Source organism: Triticum aestivum, chromosome 4A (assembly GCF_018294505.1).
Source record: "Triticum aestivum cultivar Chinese Spring chromosome 4A, IWGSC CS RefSeq v2.1, whole genome shotgun sequence".
Classification (NCBI taxonomy): Eukaryota; Viridiplantae; Streptophyta; class Magnoliopsida; order Poales; family Poaceae; genus Triticum; species Triticum aestivum.
The window spans coordinates 104634817-104657593 of NC_057803.1; the positions used below are offsets into that span (position 1 = coordinate 104634817).

The window sequence follows — 22777 nt, forward strand, 5'->3', positions numbered from 1 at the left end:
TATGCAGAGAGGCGCCACCGTCAACGCACAGAACCTCTGTGGCTTTCTGAAATTCCTGCTCGTCGGCCTCCTCATCATCCACGTCTTCATCATCGTCGTCATCTTCATCCTTGTCGCGGCCACGAGGAGGTCTGTCTCCTTGCCACTGCTTGGCCTTGCCGCGGCGTCCTCCTCGGCCGGGACGTTTCTTGCCGGATCCACCAGTTCCTTCCTGGGCCTTCTCCTTGTCGCGCCGCTCGTACTCAGCTTTCTGTTACTCAACAAGCTGTTCGATTTTCTTGCAGTTCTGGAGATCGTGACCCTTGGTGCGGTGAATCTTACAATACTGCTTGCCGGAGCTGTCCTGCTTGTCGGCAGCCGCCACAGGCTGGGCCTCCTTGTCGGAGCCACCAGCTTTAGCTTCCTTGGCGCCACCTCCGTTGCCGGTCTGCTCGACAGCTAGCACTTCCTTGCCCTTTTTCCTTCTGTTGTTCCGCCGCCGGCCTTTCCTTGTCGGGGCGGCATCCTCACTGTCGGATCCTCCTGCTCCTGTACTCTCTCCGGGGAGCCTCCTCCCCTCTTCAGCGCGTGCACACTTGTCAGCCAGGGCGTAAAGCTCGCTGATGTCTCTGATCTTACACATCGCCATCTCCTCCCTCATCCTTCGGTTTCGCACGTTCTGATGGAACGCACTGATGATCGCGGCGGGGTGGACGTCTGGGATGTTGTGCTGTACACGGCTGAATCTCTGAATGTACTTGCGCAGTGGCTCTCCTTCCTTCTGGGCGAGCAGATGAAGATCGCTCTCTTGGCCATGTGGCTTGTGGCCACCTGTAAAGGCGCCGACAAACTGATGGCATAAATCTGCCCAAGAGGAGATGGAATTGTCCGACAAGTGCATGAGCCAGGACCTGACGTTGGGCTTGAGTACCAGCGGGAAGTAGTTGGCAAGGATCTTGTCGTCCCGTCCCCCGGCAGCCTGCACCGCGATGGTGTAGATGCTGAGAAACTCCGACGGATGCGTCTTGCCGTCGTACTTCTCTGGTACGTCTGGTTTGAAATTCTTTGTGCTGGGCCACTGGACTTGCCGCAGCTCACGGGTGAACGCAGGACAACCTACCGCGTACAGCAGATCGCCTGGTTCCCCTGGCGCATGCATGTCAACAGAGGGCCCAGTCGCAACCTCACCCAAGGCAACAAGACTGTTGAAGCTTATCAGCGGGAGTTTCTGGACTTATCCCGCTATGCTGAAGAAGACATTGCAACTGATGCTCGCAGACAGGAGAAGTTCCGTGAAGGCCTTCAAGCTGACATCAAGCTCACACTTCTAGTGCATGACTTTGCCGATTTCGCCACCTTGGTGAACAAGGCCATCAATGTCGAGACTGGTCTGCAAGAACACCAGAGCTCTCAAAGGCGCAACCGTGACACGGGCTCATCCTCGGGCCCGCCCTCGCAGAAGCGTAAGATATGGATCCCGAACAGCATGTACCGTCCAACTGCACCTGCCCCAAGGCAGTCTTATGCTGCACCTCGTCTGCCGGCTGCTCCAACTAGGCAGCCGAGACTTCCAGCTCCACCACCCAAGCTCCTGTTCCTACCCCGAGAATGGGTTGTGCTTCAGGTGCGGACAACCAGGGCACCGTGCTAGGGAATGCAACCAGAGACAGAATCAACTGGCCCTTCGAGCAACTGGCCGTGGGAACAACCAGGCCCGCAACAACATTGCCAAGTCTTATGGCCGTGTTCATGCCAACCACATTGATCTGAATGAAGCTCAAGACCAGCCTGCTACTGTGATGGGTACACTCCTCGTAAATTCAGTACCAGCATCTGTTTTATTCGATACAGGAGCATCGCATTCATTCATGTCAGAAGATTTTGCATTCATGCATGGCATTAAAAGTGAAGACATGAACGCTTCTCTATTAGTGCACACCCCTGCGGGCCAATGTCGAACCTCCATGATTTGCAACGACGTCCCTGTAGAAATTGAAGGACTGGAATTCCTTGTCTCTCCCATCGTACTGAAGTCCTGTAGCATTGATCTCATTCTGGGAATGGATTGGTTAAAGGCGCATACTGCTTCTATCGTTTGCGCCACCAAGACCGTCCATCTGCTACACCCTTCTAATGAAATAATTAGCTACGATGCTCATCTGGTTCGTAATGCCGAGGCCAGACTTTATGCCTTAAACGCATTGAACGCTGCACCACTTGAGGGCATTGAAAACATTCCCGTCGTGTGTGAATTCCTAGACGTCTTTCCTGAAGAACTCCCAGGGATTCCCCCTGCTAGAGCTGTCGAATTCGTCATCGACTTGAAACCAGGCACCACTCCTATAGCCAAGAGACCCTACAAGATGCCGCCGCATGAACTCCTTGAGCTTAAGGAGGAAATCGATAAATCTCTTCAAAGTGGTTTCATTCGCCCAAGTTGCTCTCCTTGGGGAGCACCTTCTCTCTTTGTCAAGAAGAAAGATGGGACAAACCGATTGGTTCAAGACTACCGTCCTATAAATCAAGCTACCATTCAGAATAAGTATCCTCTTCCTCGGATCAATGATCTGTATGATCAATTGGCTGGATCATCAGTGTTCTCTAAACTCGACTTGAGGTTGGGTTACCACCAGATCCGTGTTCGTGAGGAAGATATCCCCAAGACCGCATTCGTGACTCGATACGGATCTTACGAGTACACCGTCATGTCTTTCGGCTTAACCAATGCTCCAGCCACCTTCTCTCGCCTGATGAACTATATATTCATGCATTACCTCGACAAGTTTGTCGTGGTTTATCTGGATGATATTCTGGTATTTTCCAAGAACGAAGAGGAACATGCTGAACATCTTCGCCTCGTGCTGGAAAAGCTACGAGAGCATCAACTTTATGCCAAGTTCTCCAAATGTGAATTCTGGCTTCCCGAAGTAACCTATCTTGGGCATGTCATCTCTAAGGATGGTATTGCCGTCAACCCTGAACGAATTCAGGCTATTCTCGATTGGACTCCTCCGAAGAACGTTAAGCAAGTCAGAAGTTTTCTCGGTCTCGCCAGCTACTGCCGTCGATTCGTCGAGAACTTCTCCAAGATTGCCAGGCCTCTGACTAACCTATTGCATAAGGGCGTCAAGTTCCAATGGACAGATAAATGTCAGGAAAGTTTCCAGGCACTCAAGGACAAGTTGACTTCTGCCCCAGTACTAGCTCCTCCTGATACTAAGAAGGACTTCGTCATTTACTGCGACGCTTCCCGTCAAGGACTAGGCTGTGTCCTAATGCAAGAGCGCAAAGTGGTTGCTTATGCCTCCCGGCAATTGCGCCCTCACGAGGAGAACTACCCAGTTCACGACCTCGAACTTGCTGCTGTCATTCATGCACTAAAACAGTGGCGACATTACCTACTCGGTAATCGTTGCGAGATCTTCACTGACCACCAAAGTCTGAAGTATCTGTTTACTCAGCCAGACCTGAACCTCCGTCAGCAGAGATGGATGGAGACTGTTGCAGACTTTGATTTGGGTATTTCCTATACACCAGGCAAGGCTAATGTAATGGCTGATGCCTTGAGCCGCAAGTCTTACTGCAACCACCTCCAGGTTCACAAAGTTCAGCCCTCACTCGTTGAAGACTCCATATTGTTCCTCCGGGTGCACTCGCTCCCCCTCCCCCGGAGTTACGCAAGATGAACCTCCATGTTGTTTCCAGGGGTTCTCTCAATACCCTGGTTGCGAAACCAGATCTTGTGGACACCATCAAATGGATACAGAAATGTGACGATGAAGTCGAGAGGATTAAACGTTATCTCGCAGAAGGAAAGCCCTCATTCTTCACTGTGGATGACGCAGGCACCCTATTCTTCAAAGGTCGCCTAGTGGTACCGAGTAAGAGGGAAAACCTAAATCTGACTCCAAAAGTTATGAAAGAAGCTCATGATACGCCTCTTTGTATCCACCCTGGTAGTACAAAGATGTACCAAGACATCCGCCAGAGATTCTGGTGGTCTAATATGAAGCAAGACATTGCTCGTTATGTTGCTGAATGTGACGTTTGCCGTCGTATCAAAGCAGAACATCAAAGGCCTGCTGGAACTCTACAACCTATATCTATTCCTGAATGGAAATGGGACCATGTTGAAATGGACTTCGTCACTGGATTCCCCAAATCGCAGAAAGGCAATGATGCTATTCTTGTCGTCATTGACCGACTTTCTAAGGTTGCACATTTTCTGGCGGTCAAAGAAACGATCACTCCTAGCCAGCTTGCAACCCTCTACATGACCAGAATTGTTTCGCTTCACGGTATTCCACTGGTTATCAGTTCAGACCGTGGCAGTTTATTCACTTCAAGATTCTGGGCAAGTTTCCAAGAAGCTATGGGCACTCATCTGTCTTTCAGCACTGCTTTTCATCCTCAGTCACAAGGGCAAGTTGAACGTGTCAACCAAGTTCTCGAAGACATGCTTCGAGCTTGTGTTATTTCCTTCGGCAAGAAATGGGAGGAATCTCTTCCGTATGCTGAGTTCTCTTATAATAATAGCTACCAAGCTAGTCTGAAGATGGCCCCCTTCGAAGTGTTATATGGACGAAAGTGCCGAACCCCTCTGAACTGGTCAGAAACTGGGGAACGTCCACTCTTCGGTCCGGATATTATCCAACATGCCGAAGAACAAGTCCGCATTATTCGCGAGAATCTCAAGACTGCTCAGTCCCGCCAAAAGAGTAATTATGACCGTCGTCATAAAGACATGGTCTATCAACCTGGCGAAAAGGCCTATCTTCGCGTTACACCAATGAAGGGTGCTCACCGCTTCGGGATCAAGGGCAAGCTAGCTCCTCGCTATATTGGCCCATTCACTATTCTGGAAAGGCGTGGAAAAGTGGCATATCAACTGGAGCTTCCGTCGAACCTTTCTCAGGTTCACGATGTGTTCCATGTATCACAACTCCGCCGTTGCTTCAAGGACCCAATCCGAGCTGTGGATCATGAAGTGCTCGAATTGCAACAGGACCTCTCCTATAAAGAGCATCCGGTCCGCATTCTCGACCAAGCTGAACGCCGCACACGCCAGAAGGCGATCAAGTTCCTCAAGGTCCAGTGGTCGAATCACTCTGAAGACGAAGCCACCTGGGAACGCGAGGATCGCCTGCGTGATGAATACCCCGCACTGTTTCCTTCTACCTCCTAAAATCTCGGGACGAGATTTCTTGTAGTGGAGGAGATTTGTAACGCCCAGATAATCTTGCTATAGTAATCCCACGCTAATCATGGCACGTCATCCCGATTACTGTTGCTATCCTCGCAATAATTCGGAACCGAAACAAATTCAAAATTTAAATAAAAGAAAACAATAAAAGTTTTCAAAAATTAAAACAAAAATGTTCGGTGGTTGCCAAATATTACAAAGATAATTATGGTGTAAGGTTCACAATTTTATAAAATGCCTAAGTGTTTATAAATAAATAAAAACAGAAAAGAAAATAAATAAAGAGAAAACAGGAAAACAATACAAAAAAAGGGAAAAGAACCCCCGGGCCAGCCGACCCAACAGGCCGGCCCATTCGACCCCCGGCCCAGTCGGCCACCCCCATAACCCCCCACGCCCCAAACCCTAACCTACCCACTCCCCACTCGCCCCCCCGATCCCCTCCTTCTCCTCCCCCGCGCCGTCCGGATCGGGAGCTACCCGATCCCGTCGCCCCCCCGACGCCGACGACCCCCGCCGCCCCGTCCGCACCTCCCCGACCTGCCGCGCTGGGCGCAAGGCCCCCCTCGCCGCCGCGGGGTCGTCCCCGACCCCCCCCCCCACCTCGACGGATCCCGTCGCCGTCGGCCGCCTCCCCGCCCTCCTCCTCAACGGTCGACCCCGACCGCCCCGAGCAGCTCGCATAGACCCCACGCTCCCCCCCCCCCGTGAGCACTCCCCTCCCCCCATCGGTCCCCTCTCTCCCCCTAGTTCCTCCCGAACGCCGTCGACGCCCCTGGCCTCCCCGTCGCCGGCTCCGGCCGCCCCCTCGCGGTCCCGCGGTGCGCCGTCCGCGGCCATGCCGTTCCCGGCCTCCCTCTCTCCTCTCCTCGCCCGAGCCGCTCGCCGGCGAGCACGCCGCCGCCCTTGCCTGCTCGACACCGCCGCTCGCCGGTACGGGCCGGTCCTCCCCCGACCTCGTCGGCCCCCGCCCCGGGCTGTCGTGCCTGTCGTCGCCCCGTGCGCCCTTGGGCGAGCGCCCGCTCGGGCTGGCGCCCGACGCCCATCTCCACCCCAGCACCCGCACCCGATCCGCTAAGGCCCCCGGGCCACTGACTAGGGGGCCCCGCCCCAGAACGATAAAAATAAAATAAAATAAAAAAATAAAATAAGTAATAATAATAATAAAAATAATATAAATAAATAAATAATAAATAATAAAATAAATAAAAACAATAAATATAATTAATAAAATTAAAATGATTTAATAATATTATTAATTAATTAATTAATTAATTAAGTTAATTAATCCGGTTTAATTAAATTAATTAACTAGTTAAGTTTAATTAAACTGTAATTAGATTAACCTAAACCCTAATTAACCTAAATAGAGAATGACAGGTGGGTCCCACTGGACCCACATGTCAGGGTTGACTCAGTCAACCCCTGTTGACTGCTGACGTCAGCATGACATCATGCTGACGTCATAAATACATTTTTTCGAATTAAATAAATAAATAATTAAATTCCAAAATTGTTAAAATCTTTTAAAAATCATATCTTTTAATCCGTAACTCGGATTAAAATATTTTCAACATGAAAGTTGCTCAGAACGACGAGACGATTCCGGATACGCAGTCCGTTCGTCCACCACACCCCCCTAACCTATCGAACCCGCAACTTTCCCCCTCCGGCTCCTCTGCCCGAAAACGCGAAACACCGGGAATACTTCCCGGATGTTTCCCCCCTTAACCGGTACCACCTCATACCACGTTAGGGCACACCTAGCACCGCTCATTGTCACGTCACGCATTGTCGTGTTTATGTTTGCTTTGTATTCATTGTTTCTTCCCCCTCTTATCTCCGGTAGACTACGAGACCGACGCTGCTGCTGACCAGTTCGACTACGGAGTTGACGACCCCTCTCTCTTGCCAGAGCAACCAGGCAAGCCCCCCCCTTGATCACCAGATATCGCCTATTCTTCTCTATACTGCTTGCATTAGAGTAGTGTAGCATGTTACTGCTTTCTGTTGTACCTATTCTGATGCATAGCCTGACATTGTTGCTACACCTGTTGATACCTTACCTGCAATCCTAAATGCTTAGTATAGGATGCTAGTTTATCATCATTGGCCCTACATTCTTGTCAGTCTGCCTTGCTATACTATCGGGCCGTGATCACTCGGGAGGTGATCACGGGTATATACTATACATACATACATACTATACAGATGGTGACTAAAGTCGGGTCAGCTCGAAGAGTACCCGCGAGTGATTCACGGATTGGGGGCTGAAAGGACCTTTGTCCCGACGGCCCTCTGTGTGGATCTTTGTGGCGGAGCGACAGGGCAGGTTGAGACCACCTAGGAGACAGGTGGGCCTGGCCCTGTTCGGCGTTCGCGGACACTTAACACGCTTAACGAGATCTTGGTATTTGATCTGAGTCTGGCTATGAGCCTATACGCACTAACCATCTACGTGGGAGTAGTTATGGGTATCCCGACGTCGTGGTATCAGCCGAAGCACTTCAGACGTCAGCGACGGAGCGGCGCGCGCCGAATTGGACTGGAACGCCACTAGGCTAGGTCTGCTTTCGGCCGCCCTTGCAACATGCAGGTGTGCTCAGGGCGATGGGCCCAGACCCCTGCGCGCTTAGGTTTAGACCGGCGTGCTGGCCTCTCTGTTTTGCCTAGGTGGGGCTGCGACGTGTTGATCTTCCGAGGCCGGGCATGACCCAGGAAAGTGTGTCCGGCCAAATGGGATCGAGCGTGTTGGGCTATGTGGTGCACCCCTGCAGGGAAGTTAATCTATTCGAATAGCCGTGATCTTCGATAACAGGACGACTTGGAGTTGTACCTTGACCTTATGACAACTAGAACCGGATACTTAATAAAACACACCCTTCCAAGTGCCAGATACAACCGGTGGTCGCTCTACCTCAGGGATATGAGGAGGGGATCGCCGGGTAGGATTATGCTATGAGATGTTATTGGGAGATGCTACTTGGATGACGTCAATCTACTCTCTTATACTTGATGCAAGACGAAGGTGACCAGAAGCGTAGTCTTCGACAGGACTAGCTATCCCCCTCTTATTCTGGCATTCTGCAGTTCAGTCCACTGATATGGCCCTTTACACATAAACCCATGCATATGTAGTGTAGTTCCTTGCTTGCGAGTACTTTGGATGAGTACTCACGGTTGCTTTCTCCCCCCTTTTTCCCCTTTTCCTTCCTTTCTGGTTGTCGCAACCAGATGCTGGAGTCCAGGAGCCAGACGCCACCGTCGACGATGACCCCTACTACACCGGAGGTGCCTACTACTACGTGCTGCCCGCTGACGACGACCTGGAGTAGTTAGGAGGATCCCAGGCAGGAGGCCTGCGCCTCTTTCGATCTGTATCCCAGTTTGTGCTAGCCTTCTTAAGGCAACTTGTTTAACTTATGTCTGTACTCAGATATTGTTGCTTCCGCCGACTCGTCTATGATCGAGCACTTGTATTCGAGCCCTCGAGGCCCCTGGCTTTTATTATGATGCTTGTATGACTTATTTTATTTGTAGAGTTGTGTTGTGATATCTTCCCGTGAGTCCCTGATCTTGATCGTACACATTTGCGTGCATGATTAGTGTACGATTGAATCGGGGGCGTCACAAGATCGCCTGGTTCCCCTGGCGCATGCATGTCAACAGAGGGCCCAGTGCGCTTGTCGGATTGACGTCGCGCTTCTCTTCGGCACTCGATGCGGGTTCGAGCGTCTTCTTGTTGTCGTTCATGGAGAACTTGGCGCTGGTCGCGACGAGCTCGTGGGTTCGACGACACGGTGGAGCCGCTGTCGGGGTGGACCCGGTGAGTTGGCGACTTTGGCCTTCGTAGTGGAGAGTGCATGGAAGTCGCACCTCCCCCTGTCTTGTTGCCATCGGCTCGCGTCCGACTGTCCTGCCGCAACAGCGAGGTGCTTGGTTGCCGCGCAGTGTCGCCGTTGGCGAAGCCGATGAGGCTCTGGATAGTGGCCCTCCATTCGTCGGTCTTGTCCGCCGTCGGAGGATAGTCTAGGAGCAGTTGAGCTCGCGCCAAGGCTTCTGCTGGAGTGGTGGGCGGCGGAGGTGAACGGTGCGAGGAGTGGGGCGTGCTCGGACTTCTAACCACGTTAGAAGGAGCAGTGCCCCGTCCAGGCGACTGTACTTCGCTCGAGCCAGCATGTTGACGTGCATGTTGGTCTTGAGCGCCACGAGAACCACCAGCTTGATCTTGGCCTAGCGGACGTATGGCGCTGCGAACGCCATGAGGCTGCTGGTCCTGCGCCTCCTGAGAGGGGCACGGTGCGCGCATGGACGCCGAGGTCTGTGCCGCCTTGTCCTTGGACTTGGCCGCACTGAGGGCTCCCTCGTCGACGCCCATTCTTCCGCCGGCGTCCACTCCACCACCCGTTTGCTCCGGAGGCGGTGAAAGCGACGCAGACGGAACAGCTGCCTCCGAATCTTTCTTCTTCGGTGGCATGTCGATGAAGACGATGAAGATTTAGCTCGCGTGCACGTCGGATCGGGTTCGCACAATCTCAACGCCCCCTACCTGGCGCGCCAAAGATGTCGGGGAAACTGATCCACCAACACCTATGGGGACAGGGCCCCTTTCGGTTCAGAGGGGTGCGGAGGCCGCACAAAGAGCGGATCGAGGCAGTACACGCGAGCAGTTTTACCCAGCTTCGGGCCGCACGGATGCGTAAAACCCTACTGCTGCTTGTTTGTGTGTATTGAATTCTTGCTCAGGAGCGATGGACGCTGCCAGACCGAGCGTGAGAGTGTTCCTGGTGTTTCGAATGAGCCGAACCCCCCCTACGTTGCGCTTGGGCCTCCTTTTATACTTTCAAGGGGTCACCGACAGGTGGCAATGTAGATGAGAGGGGTAGAAATGGAAAAAGAATGCGGTAGCTGCACCTACCGCTACTGTAGACACAGTGTATCCTACCTAACTCTGACGGCAGGGGACAGGGGCATTGAATGCCCGTCTGAGTGGCCTAAACAATGCAAAAAGTGACCGTTAGGAGCGCCACCGTTTGCCACGATGGCCTTCTCTTCATCTCCGCTTGCCACCGGGTACCCCTGGCTGCACAGGCCTCCGCCACGCGCCCCTGAGGAAGCCTCATGGCGACACGCAGGTGGGTGCGCTGGAGCGTGGGTACAGAGTGGCAGCGGGCCCCCGGCGAGTACCTTGTCGGGGTCATCGTCTTGTCGAGTCCAGAAGCTTGTCGCTCACCGAACCTTGCCGGGACGTGCGGTGCATCGCGGCAAGTTTCTTGAAGTGCCATGGTTGGCCTTCCCGGCAAGTTCCTCTTGCCGGGGCCTTGTCTCTTCATCTTGAATGCTTTGTTCTTGAAGGGGCTCCAAGGGAACCCACGGAGGACCCTGGCGGTCGTTCGGCAAGCCTTGCCACGGGGCGCTGCAACTGCCCGTGCACGAGTTCGGGATACTAGGGTACCCCTACTCTAGTACACCGACAGGCGGCCCCGGATATGATGCGACGTTCGTGGTCTGCGAGTGGTTGCCCTGAGCAGCATGGGCTGCGGGCAGCCGGGTTGTGCGGCGTTGCTGCTCGAGCGGAGCGGTGGTATGTCGGGGCGGCGGCCCCGGAAGGTGGTGCCGGTTGATTGCGCTGAGCGCGACGGAGCGGCGGCCCCGAGAGAATCACTGTAGCGACGGGACTTCTGTGGTAACGATGATGGTGGGAGCGACGTCGGCGACGCGGCAATGGTTGCGGTAGTCGGCTCTTCTCCGGCGTGTTCGCGGTTTTGCCTCGGTTTGCTTGCTGCTGTGGAGTCGCAGCTGCGGCGGCGGGGCCCTGTGGTGTACGATGACTGGCTGCAGGTGGCCCGTTCGGCGATCATCCGTGGCGCCAGCCGTGCCTGGTTTTGTTCTTCTGAGTTCTCCGCCAGAGTCGGAGCTACGTGGTCTGGTTGCAGGTCGACTTGTCGTCGATTAGGATGGGCTTTGCCCTGTGTGTTTCAGTCTATGAGAGTGGGGTTCGCCCTTATTGTTCCGGTTTTTGCCCAGTTTTCCGTAATTAACTGGGAAATTCTCTTCTGCTTATTTAATAGATGAGGCAATCTTTGCCTCCGTTTCAAAAAAAAAAGTGATGCCAATGCACCGGCAGGTTGCTGATTTTAGTCGGGGTTCAGGGCATCGGCAACGTGGATGGGGCGGAGGCGGAGGCGGAGACCGTCATTGCTCTTTGGGGTTCAGCATGGAGGAGGTGGAGGCAGAGTTCGCCGTCGTCTAAGTCATGAAGATGATGGAGCAACATGTCATTCTAGAGTCCATTTAGGATGAGACTTATGTGAAGGCCAATCGGGAGTTTCTTCGGCAGGAGCGGGCGGCGACCGACGCGCTTGTCGCCGAACTCAACACGGAGATAGAGGAGGAGGCCAGAGCGGAGCAGCCGGAGCTGTAGCTGCTACCCATGTACTTGGAACCGGGCACGGGGATAGTCGACATCTCCGACGAGGAGTAACTAGATGATCTACATAGTACGTAGGCTTTTTCATTTGCATGATTTTGCATGGATTTATGAATCTAGTGTGACGTATCTAGATGTAGTTGTGGTAATTTGATAAGTGTCCGACCACTGTCCACGGAAGCGTTCGCGAGCGTTTGAGGAGTCATATTTGTCATCTACTTGCTCTAAATGGTCTTATATTAGGGCATCCATAGTCGGGTGTCTTATATCCGTCTCATACGCTCAGGCAGGCCGTCCGATCATGAAAAACCAACCTAACCGAAACTCTCAAACGGACCTCAAACGTCCGGATTGACCGCCCCCCTCATATCCATCCCAAATGTAGGGCAGATATGAGGCGGCCCGGCACGCAAGGGCGCGCTCGCCACATCAGCCGGGCCCACAGCTGGACACCCTGACCCCATAAAAAACCCATTCGGCAGAAACCCTAGCTCACTTTGCTCCGCTCCGCTTTGCTCCCCTTCCCGACGCCCCCATTTCTCCAATCTGCCAAATCCCTAGCACCGGCGAGCATGTCCAGCACCGGCAGCCACTCCGACGGCAGCTCCGGAGACGAGGAGGAGCTGGCGCTCCGTATTGCGCTTGAGCGCTAGCGGGTCGATATGGGCGGCACCTTCGGGTCCAGTGTGACGCCACCCATCGCCAGTCGCCGCAGCACCGACGCTGGCCCTTCCCGCCCCGCACACAGATCTGCTCCTATCGCCCGACGACTCCTCCACCTCTGGATGCTGCTCCGCGCGGGCAACGCTGGGTTCTAGTGCCCGCTCCGCCGACGCCGCGGATGCGGACTCCGGAGTCAGAGGCATGTGCCGCCCACTGCGAGGGGCATAGGGCAAGGAGATGACAGGCAGGTCCGACGCGTCTGCGCAGTTCGCCCGCCGCCGCTGGGTGCCCGACGAGGAGGACCGTCTCCTCGAGTGGTTGTGCCACTGGTCACTTACTGAGGCGGAAACCAAGGCCCGACGACTCCGGAAGATCAAGGCCAAGCAGATCCGGCTCGACATGAAGTAATCCGAGCGGGAGGCGGCGGAGCCAGCGACAGGGGCGAGGGTGGCCAAGCTCAAGGGTAAGCAAGACCGCGTCATCCGACGCTTGGAAAGCTACATCGTCGTATCCGATTCGTACTCCGACAACGGGTCCGACGGCTCCAACGTGGACCCACCTCCTACCGCAGACTCCTATAGCTGCATCGACGACCAGAAGGCAAAGGGCTGGCGAGGAAGTGGTGAAGCTCGCCCTCTCCTATTTATAATCTAGTTGTAGTACGTAGTTACAATGTGCCGGACCATTGAACTGTGTGACTTGCCTGTCTGGTGATCTTTTGGGTGAAGTTTATGTGAATTATGCCTGTTTGGTACCAGTTTCCTGTAGATTTTGATCGTTTTGTGATCTACCTACTAGTTGCATGGATTTGTATGGATATAGGGTTTGGAATATAAGATACATGGGGTGTGGAGACCCGGATTTAGGGAGTGCATGGCCAGCGTCCGTGGGCATGATCGACGTGTCCACAGACATATAAGGGGCCGAATTTACCAACTCCGGCTGTAGATGCTCTTAGTTTACAGGTAGGGAGTGCATTAGAGCATCTCCACTCGCCCCCTCCCCCCCTCCAACAGCCCCCAAGGCCCTTTTTTATCGTCGGCGTGAAAAAACGGCCTGGTCGCGCTCCAGAAGGCTAGTTTTCTCCGGTTAGGGCCGAATTTGGCGCTGGCGGACCCAGACCAAACACGGCGCGCTGGGGGGCGTCGGGGGAAACGGGTTTTGCGTGAATTCTTGTGGGCCCGCCGAGTCAACGACTAGGCACGTTTGTCGTCCTCATCGTCTCGGTTTTCCGCAGGGAATCAATGCGAAGGTTGCGGCCGGTCCTCACGGACGGCGCAGTGAAGGCGCGCCGACGCGTGTCCCGCCCCCTCCCGCCACGTGTACACACGGCGGCTGCCCGCTCACCGCCCACCAACGCGCTATAAAAGCCGCCCCTCCCTAGCTGGTGGCCACACACTTCCTCGCCACATCCCCTCTCCCCCTCTCGCCGACGACGAGGAAACCAGCCTGAAATGGGCGTGGGACGACTACGTCCGGCAGGAGATGGAGCGCCAGCGCCGCGCCTTAGAGGAGATCGTGGCCCGGCGCCGCGGCCGCGAGAAGGGCGTCGTTGTCATCCTCGACGACAGCGACGAGGAGTCGTCCGGGCCGTCCAACCCCCCACGCATCGGCGACGCAGGTCAAGGGTGCAGCAAGGACGGCGGCGGCGACGAAGATGGCAGCGACTACACCAACATCTATAGGCTTGTCGGCATGTAAAAGGCTCAAGTTGGTGCGGCGGGCGCGGCGTAGTAGTAGCCGTTTTAAGTTTGTTTTTAATTATATTTTTAATTTTTGTACAAATATCGATGAAAGGCCTAAATTTACTTCAAATTTGTGTCGTGTTTGATCGAATTTGGTTAAAAAAAATGACATCTAAGGTGACCGTGGGGCGGCGGTTGGAAAACTGACCGCCCTTTTGTCACCGGCGCGCCTCCAGGCGGCGCTATTTGAAACCTCTTATGGCGAACGAGTGAAGATGCTCTTATCTCTTTGGTGCATGAGAATTAGGATGCGTTTGGTTGAAGGTGTCGTATGAATGGGTTGGGACCGTTCAATTTTTTTGGGATTGAACCATTCAATTCATGTGTTTGGCTGAATATAAGTGGTGAGCTAATTATTTAGGACGAGACCACCAGTCATGCTCACATAGTCATGTATGCAAAGGGTGGCCATTTGATTCGACCGATTTGGTTGGGTGGAACGGTTCAACATCTTCATGGCATATTCTCTTTTTTTGGCTCGAACCATTCATGTGCTTTATAACCAAACATGTCTATTTTTTGAACGATCCCAACCTATTCATGATCGCCCTTGCAACCAAACGCACCCTAGAGTTTTGAATCGCACAGGCGTATACGGTGCGGGCGATGACGCGTCGGCCAGTTAGCCCGACAGAAAAATGGGGCGACACGTGGCCCTCCACAAGTATTGTCTAATGATTTGGTCCAATAATTGGGCACGCAAATGATTTGCGCCAGTGGCAAACCTGTCCAGAACTCGTCCGTCTGCCATCCTGGCTGCTGTACTAATCGCCAGGTCTCGACCTCCTGGTCATGGAACAGTCTAGCGTGATCCCGATCCGTGGTCACCGAGTCCCAACGGAAACGTTTTCCTTCATTCCATTTTTACCGGAACGGTGAATCATAGGGAAAAAATGGGCCAGGTAGATATCTTGTTTGACAAATTTGCATCGCGGAATTCGACAAGTGTGTTTTCAACCGAAAGTCGTGTCGAATGAAGCAAGAGAAGGCGGACCATCTCAAGCAGAAGAGAAGTTGGCGAGAACAAATCAAATACCTTGTTCAAATTGGGGAAGAGAGGCCCAAGTTTGCTGCGCGTACACAGCCACATGAACCCTCCCTTTTGCATCTCCTCTGATCCAACCATTTCCAGATTTTTGCCACCCATATATATATAATCTTCCCGATCTCCGTATTATCCCGTTGGATATCCCAACAGTACCATTTACCACCAACCAAACCATGAACGAGTCCTGTACGTCCTGCCATTGGTCTAATTACTCCAATTTTTCACCATTTTTCACCTTGTTTTCAGGAAATTTGTGACCGGCATTTCATCGTTTTGAAGCCGTAGTTTTGTCCGGACCGCTATTTGCCTGGTTCTTCCTTTGGATCATTGGGTCACAGCTGTCACGGTGCCCGTTTTCCATGGAACACGTCCGGGGGTCACGTAATTTGCCTCAGGCCACACGTCACGAGCAATGTCACGGTCTCCTCCAATTAACCCGTTGAACAGCTCTTCCAAATCATCATATAATTATACAATGGGTCATGTGTATACGCATGGTTATCGTGCGAGGCATTCTCTTCTTCTTCTTCTTCTCTAGAAAAGAAAAATATAGTAACATGACAGCCATTTCCCCTGCCCCCCTCCTGCAAGAAATAAAAGAGGCCAACACCCTGTCCAGTCCTCTCCGGGCAGAGACGGGTTCTTCACGAGCGACAACGGACGGAGGGGGTAATTCGGGGGCGACGAAACGATGAAAAATGAAAAATGAAAAATGGCTGCCCCCACGGTTTGATAGGGCCCGGCCAATCATGGGGCGACAGCTGGGGTGCACTGCCCTTGGAGGCTATTAACAACCGCGCTCGCCCAATTAACTAGTGCTCATGGGCTGCTAATCCCGACCGGAGGCCCCTATTTAAGCCCGCCCCCTCCCCTCCTCTTCTCCTCCCCCCACTCCCGCTCTCCCTTCTCCATACGCCTCGCCTTTGGAGCGCTCTTGAAGGAAGCCTCGAGACCTCTGCCTTCTGCTCTCCTCGGCTCTGCATCCGCGAGAGCTGTTGCATTGCTGCTGCAGCTCGCGAGCGCCCGGGTCGTTAGTAGGTATGGTCCTGTTCTCTGGCCGCGGATTCATGGCAAATGTGGCTCCGTTCACAGTTCTGATGAACTGCGTGCGTGTCAGTAACAATGGGAGGAAATGATCCGGGGGGTTAATAGATTAAAATCTGGAGTGTGTATATGATAAAATTGATTGATGGAACTAGGAACATGGTTGGGTTTACCCAGGAGAAGTAATCGAACGGCCTGCTGATCTTTGATCCTTTCTGCAGTTCTTTTCACCGCACCGCAGTCCGGATCATGGAGTTCGACGAGCGCTGCCTCAAGGTCCAGGACCCCAAATTTGACTGCCTCCTCTTCGGTAACTACCTCTTCTCTGCGGACTGCCACTCGCCATTTATTCTCTTATTTATTTATATGTGTGTCTTTTGCGCTAATTTTTTTATTTATATCTCTGTGTTTCCTCCTTTTACAACTCTGTTTTGTTTACTGAATGAATGAATGCACAAGTTCTGATCATGTTTCTCTGCTGCAGACCTCGACGACACTCTGTACCCGCTGAGCTCGGGGATCTCATCACACGTCAAGACCAACATTGAAGGTAAGGCCTCCTACCTCTCCTGCTGCTTCTCCTCTCCTCTCGTTTCTCAGTCTCTGAATTTGTTAAACTGAATGCATGTTTTGCCATTCTCTACAGCTTACATGGTTGAGAAGCTGGGTATTGAGGAGATCAAGATCGAGAACCTCGGCAACCTGCTGTACAAGAACTATGGCACGACGATGGCGGGCCTCAGGGCAATCGGCTACAACTTCGACTACGATGAGTACCACAGGTACGTACACACATGAGCAGACCGAACCATCTTCTCCTACGCGTGTGTGTGCCGATTCTTTGTGGTACTCTGCTCTAACATCTTCCTGTATTTCCTGCTTGCCTCTCGCAGCTTTGTCCATGGAAGACTGCCCTACGACAACATCAAGCCCGACCCCGTCCTCAAGCAGATTCTCAAGAACATGCGCATGCGCAAGCTCGTACGTCCCCTTCCCATGCCGATGAAACTTCATACTCGGAGCAAATGGCTAACTAATGGGCTCCTGACACGTGCGTTTGTTTCAGATTTTCACCAACGGTGACATGATCCATGCCGTGAGGGCCCTCAAGAGGCTGGGCCTGGAGGACTGCTTCGAGGGGATCATCTGCTTCGAGACCCTGAACCCGCCGTGCCTGCTGACGCCGTGCGACCAGGCGCCGGAGATCTTCGACATCGCCGGCCACTTCGCCGGGTTAGGCAGCGCCGATGACCTGCCCAGGACCCCCGTCCTGTGCAAGCCCAACGTCGGCGCCATGGAGGCGGCCCTCAGGATCGCCAACGTCAACCCTTACAAGGCGGTAAGTCATCACAGTTTCAGTTATCAGAACATTCGAATATTTACCTGCAGCATTTCAGTTTTGTGTTTGACCGTACGTCAGCTAACGAAGTCGAACTCGCTTGCTTACCGCAGATTTTCTTCGACGACAGCGTGCGCAACATTCAGGCGGGCAAGCGAATCGGCCTCCACACGGTGCTGGTTGGCACGTCGCAGCGGGTGAAGGGCGCGGATCACGCGCTGGAGAGCATCCACAACATCCGGGAGGCGCTGCCGGAGCTGTGGGAGGAGGCCGAGAAGGCGGAGGACGTCCTCTACGCCGACCGCGTGGCGATCGAGACCTCGGTGACCGCGTAGACACCGCTGGCTCCCGGTGCACCTTCAGTCTGACACCCCAAGCGCAACCCGATCCGACCCGAGCCTGCCGGACGGGTGATCTTCACGTGGAATTCAGCATTGGCCGGGAAAACAGTTACAGTATCCATCACGAGGAGAGGAGGGGGAGTTCAGAAAGTCAGGAATTAATGCAGCATGCACACCATGCCGGGCCGGTCCTAGTATATGTATATGTACTATGTGTCGATCAGATTTTTGCTTGTAAATTACTACTAGTAGGAGGTATAATAAAGAAAAACGGGGTTACTTGTACGCGAGTTATTCGTATTTAGCCGAAGCAATAAATCAAGGACTTTTGCCCAAAAAAATAAAATAAATCAAGGACTTGGCCGGATGAACGTGCATGTCTCCTCCTCTCAATAACTGGAAGTCTGAAACCCCACACTGGTGTCTCTCACTTTGCTCTCATTTCTCCTGTATCTTGATCTTGATGCCAAATCCTTGGGAGATTGGGGATATTCCGCGTGGATGGTAGTAGCAGCAGCTAGCATACGTCGTGATACGCCAAAAGCTACCACTACTTATTTGTGCCTTTGGCTTGCAAGCTTTTGCTACTTGGACTTGGAAAGCGTCCGTGTACACGCATAAAGCAAAAAATGGGAAGGGACCGTGCGTGAAGCATGTGAAAGCCTCCAGGTCATCGGCTGTTAGGGTCACTCGCAGACTTTGGATGCTAGACTACAAACCGGACGTGTCACAAGGGAGGAAATTACGGGGGGTTTAAGTATGGGTTACGGTGTAATTACCTGATTTCTGGTAAGTCAGCATCGTCTTATGTATGTGGACCAAACTTGCAAGCTAGGAGAAGGGTGAGTACGACTGAAATTACACGATGGATCCAGGGGGATAATTAATTAATCAACCACTCCCTCCGCCCCATAATGTAAGACGTTTTTTGACACTAATTAAAAATGGTTTGTTGATGCTGTGATCAAGAAAGTGTTAGCGTGCGGAGAAGAGCCCAAGGGGCCTAGACAGATCCTACTTTCCGTTCTTCCCTGTGATGTTAGGGAATCAGACAAGAGCGCCCGTACTAGTTATAATGGGGAAGTGACATGATTGACGAGACCTCCAGTGTCATCTAGTCGTTAAAGTTTAGGACCGGGAGCTTAAAAGAGGCAAATATTCAGTGTGCAAGTTGCGCAGCAAGACAAAGCCACAGAAATGTCAGAACATCAAGGCCGCTTTCCGGTGATACTTACCGGAGCCACTCCTCCGATTTTATACTCCTCGCCTGGCTTATCGGCCAATAGATAACCGCGACCTGGCGCTAGTGAACAAGCTTGAGAACAACGCCAAGTTGTGCAGTGACATCAGGAGAAATGACAAATGGGATGGGTCCGTCTATGTTCATTTCATTACCTCCCTCCGTTAGCCTTCCGATTAGCGAGCCGAGTTTCTTAGCGGTTTTCTAGCATCAGCGTGAATCACATGAAATACTAGTATGGAAAGCAGCTCATGATCAGGTCCCCCTCGTTGACTTAGCGCAATAGCTGTATTAATTAGTCATGAGCGTTTCCTAAATGAAAATCAGTCATGAGGGTTCACAAGTCGCTTCATGGACCGCTCGATTTATTTCAGTTGGTTGCTCGATCGCTGCTCAACTTAAAAACAATCGCCTCCGTTTCAAAAAAAAAAAAAAAAAAACGAGCTTGAAGGGACAGGAACAGGAGCCACCCGCGGCTCTGAATTGAACCGTGGCGACTAGGGAGTCCCGTGATGACAGCTTACCTGCGAGAAACATTTCTTTTCTGGCATGGAAAGTTATGTCACCGTTGAACTGTTCACGTTCATCAGGCATTGAGCCAACGGAAAAGAAACGTTTTGAGCTAGTGATATACATACGCACACACAGTTGACATGGATTGGACGACTCACACTCACGACCAGAATGGCAAGAAACGCTTTCATGTAAGATGGACACTGATTCATGGCTTTGCTCTTCTCATGTCTCCACTTTGTTGTTTCATGTTTAGCTGTCAGGCACTCAGCTTTCCCTTTGTTGAGATCGATCACTTTGTTATCCAGAATCCATTTCCCCCCTTCGGATCGTCTATGATTCGACGAAATGCGTCGATGGCTTCCTCGACCAACACTCAAGCTTTATTATGCAATCTCATCAGTCGTCACCGCCATATATACAAGAAATATGTATCGAGTTCCAGTTGCACAAGCTAAGCTGTTGATACGTGAGCTTGGCTCGGTGAGTGACACCTCAACTGTCCAATACGCACCAGTACATATCTGGTTTAGGGGTAACGTAAAAAAGCTAGAAAAGAGTACCCACATATATACAGGTGTTCATCACTTCATCCCAACTTGTGAGCTATTTTAACAAAGCTTACCAGGTTAGAACGAATGAATTTACCGCTGCCCGCACACGGTATCTAGCCTAGACTGATCCTGATGTGCGTAGAGCACAAACGGAAGAAGGATCCAGGCACGTCCGGAGCCGGCGATCGACAGAATTTGTCACTTTGCCGGCGGGGTTGAAATGGAATCAGGGAGCACACCAGCAGGAAGAAGATGTGATGGTGGTGGCTGCACTGCACACGACTAGTACAAAAGGATCTTAACTGTGCGGTGCTCCAAGTGGCCGGCAGGCATGACGGTGGTGAAATCGCTCACTGGTCACGGTGACCAAAGGAACAAAAATCCTCACCGGCCGGTCTAGCCTCGGCCCTTGCCTTTCGGCCCGCTTTTGTTCCTTTTCGGTTCGCTTTCCGTGTTCTCTAGTTAGTTTCCAGCCATCGAATCAGCGACGGGAGCGTCGCTGTTGCGGCAATACTAGCAGCCAGGCATGAGCTCCATGTTGCAGCAGTAACTCCATCTTCAGTTTGGTTGGTTAGTCGCTTGCTTGTCGCCTTTGTTTTTTCTTGATATATATATATACTGCATGGTGATGGTGTGCCATCTTTGTTCCTTTCTTCCTTGGAATCGAGGTGCCCTAGCTCGGCGGGCATATGCCCCAGGAACAGGAAGGGTGCACATATGGCACTGAAACATCAGCTGTTCTAAACTAGTGTTTTAATACAGAAGCTAATGTCGTAGAGGGGCCGAACCTAGTCCATTTTTAACATATCATATGGACTAATATATGCAGATCACCGTTGTTGCTTGTTTACGGGTATATATCACATCAGATATATTCGTGAGGAGGTGGCCGTCCAAATGTATCCTTGCACTAGTTAAGTCCCGGCGTCGTTCCACGTACCGTCATCTAGGATCGACGATCGTCCACACAAATTTGTTTTAGATTATCACCAGAGCTAGCCATTATTCGTTACTACCACATATATATCTCAATGTCTGTTTCAGATCATTTGTCACTCTGGAACTTTTGGACGAGTTGAATGAATTAACAACCAGAACGCGCTGCACCATGTATATTTTGTTTCCTCGAATGCTGTGACGAATTCGGCTCAAAACGATTCATCAAGAAGATGATGGCAACATAAGTAGCGGTTCCCATGGGATTTTCATAACATGAAATGATTTGAAAATGATGATGGCAACACAGAGAGTTATAGTACTGTAAGGCAGGCAGCTATGAGACAACAGGTGACAGAGCTACTCAAGAAACCATTGCTGGAGCGATCAAGCTATCTAATCCAGCTCAGCACTTATCCCCCGGGAACTGCAACACTAGTGGCGTGCGTTCACTCCCAATAACCATTACTGTTTACTAGAGGAATTCGGATATTATTATTTCTGATGGAGACGAGGGCTGTAGTACACTAGTGGTACGTGTGCAGGTGATGATGAGCTGGTGTGTGTGTGGCAGACGTGCTGTCCAATGGGGGCAAGGCAGAGGGGCTTTCGCCGGTCCACGAGCGATCTAGTCCTTGCATAATTTCTCACGTCTAGTCAAGAGGCTTTTGTACAATTTGTGACCGATTTTCGTCCGGAGGCCCCTCCTGCTCCGTCGTGTCCATGTAATCATCACCGTCTCCAATGATTTTTCTGGTTAGATATATGTTAACTGTTGTGGCCGAGGCAAAGGGAAGCTAGATAAAAAAGATCAGTGTTTTTTTTTGCGAGGAGGAAGATCAGTGTGTTAACCTTTAAAGAAAAAGGGTTTCCCCCTATTTATATTATAAAGCACACCACCACTACATCGATCCAAGTACAGAAAAGGAACAAACTAACAGAAAAACAGCAAAGATACAAGATGCCAAAAGAGCCGCTAACAAACATCGAATGCCCAAGCGCTGGCTTGAGCATCGAGGCTCTCGGCGAATAGGATCATGCAGACGACGCGACAAGGACAAGGGAGCAGCCCGCCGATAGAGGAAGACCGTGCTCCATCACCTCCATTAGGCCAACCAAAATTGGACCCCCATCCGTCTCTGCCCCCGAACGCCGTCGACAAGCAGAGCCACTCACCCCGAGTGGAAGGATAGGAACATTAGGCTGCCGAGGAGAGAGCGAGAGCACAACTACCTCACCGAGCAAGCGACACCCCAGACTTTGACACGGCCGTCGGCAAGGAACACATCCATCGCAAGCAGCCAAGCGGGAGCCCACCGACATCCGGTAGTCCACCGCCATCGCCACACCTCCGACCACCACACCACAGTTCCAAGGTGGCGCCTTCAAGAAGAAACACGACGCCCGAGCACCGTCACCACCCAATCCGGGGATTTGGGGTTTTCACCCGGAACATGGAGGAAGAGGGCAGTGTCAGATCTCGATGCCGCCTTCAGGAAGGAGAGCGACGCCCGGGGCGCCGCCGACATCGTGGCCGCAGAGACGGCCAAAGGTTTCCCCCAATCCAGAGCCACCGCCTCCCCCCCAACCCCACCCAGCAACCAGATCCAGCGAGCCAGAGGCCGTCGGTGGCGTGGGTTGGCGAGGCAAGAAGGCGCGTGAGGAGGGACCACCATCCGCCAGATCCGCTCCAAAGACCGCGGGGAGGTCCCGACAGCCATCTCCGAGCTTGCCACCGGCCC

At 52.5% G+C, this 22777-nt stretch overlaps 1 protein-coding gene across 1 annotated transcript; it reads left to right on the top strand.

Moving 5' to 3' along the window:
- Nucleotides 1-15849: 15849 nt before the first annotated feature.
- On the top strand, nucleotides 15850-18077 carry LOC123085441 (phosphate metabolism protein 8). Its single transcript, XM_044507071.1, has 7 exons — nucleotides 15850-16106; nucleotides 16334-16422; nucleotides 16597-16662; nucleotides 16759-16894; nucleotides 17006-17093; nucleotides 17179-17451; nucleotides 17565-18077. Exons 2-7 carry the CDS (start codon nucleotides 16362-16364, stop codon nucleotides 17784-17786), a joined length of 846 nt encoding a protein of 281 aa, XP_044363006.1. The 5' UTR covers nucleotides 15850-16106; nucleotides 16334-16361; the 3' UTR covers nucleotides 17787-18077.
- Nucleotides 18078-22777: the final 4700 nt, after the last annotated feature.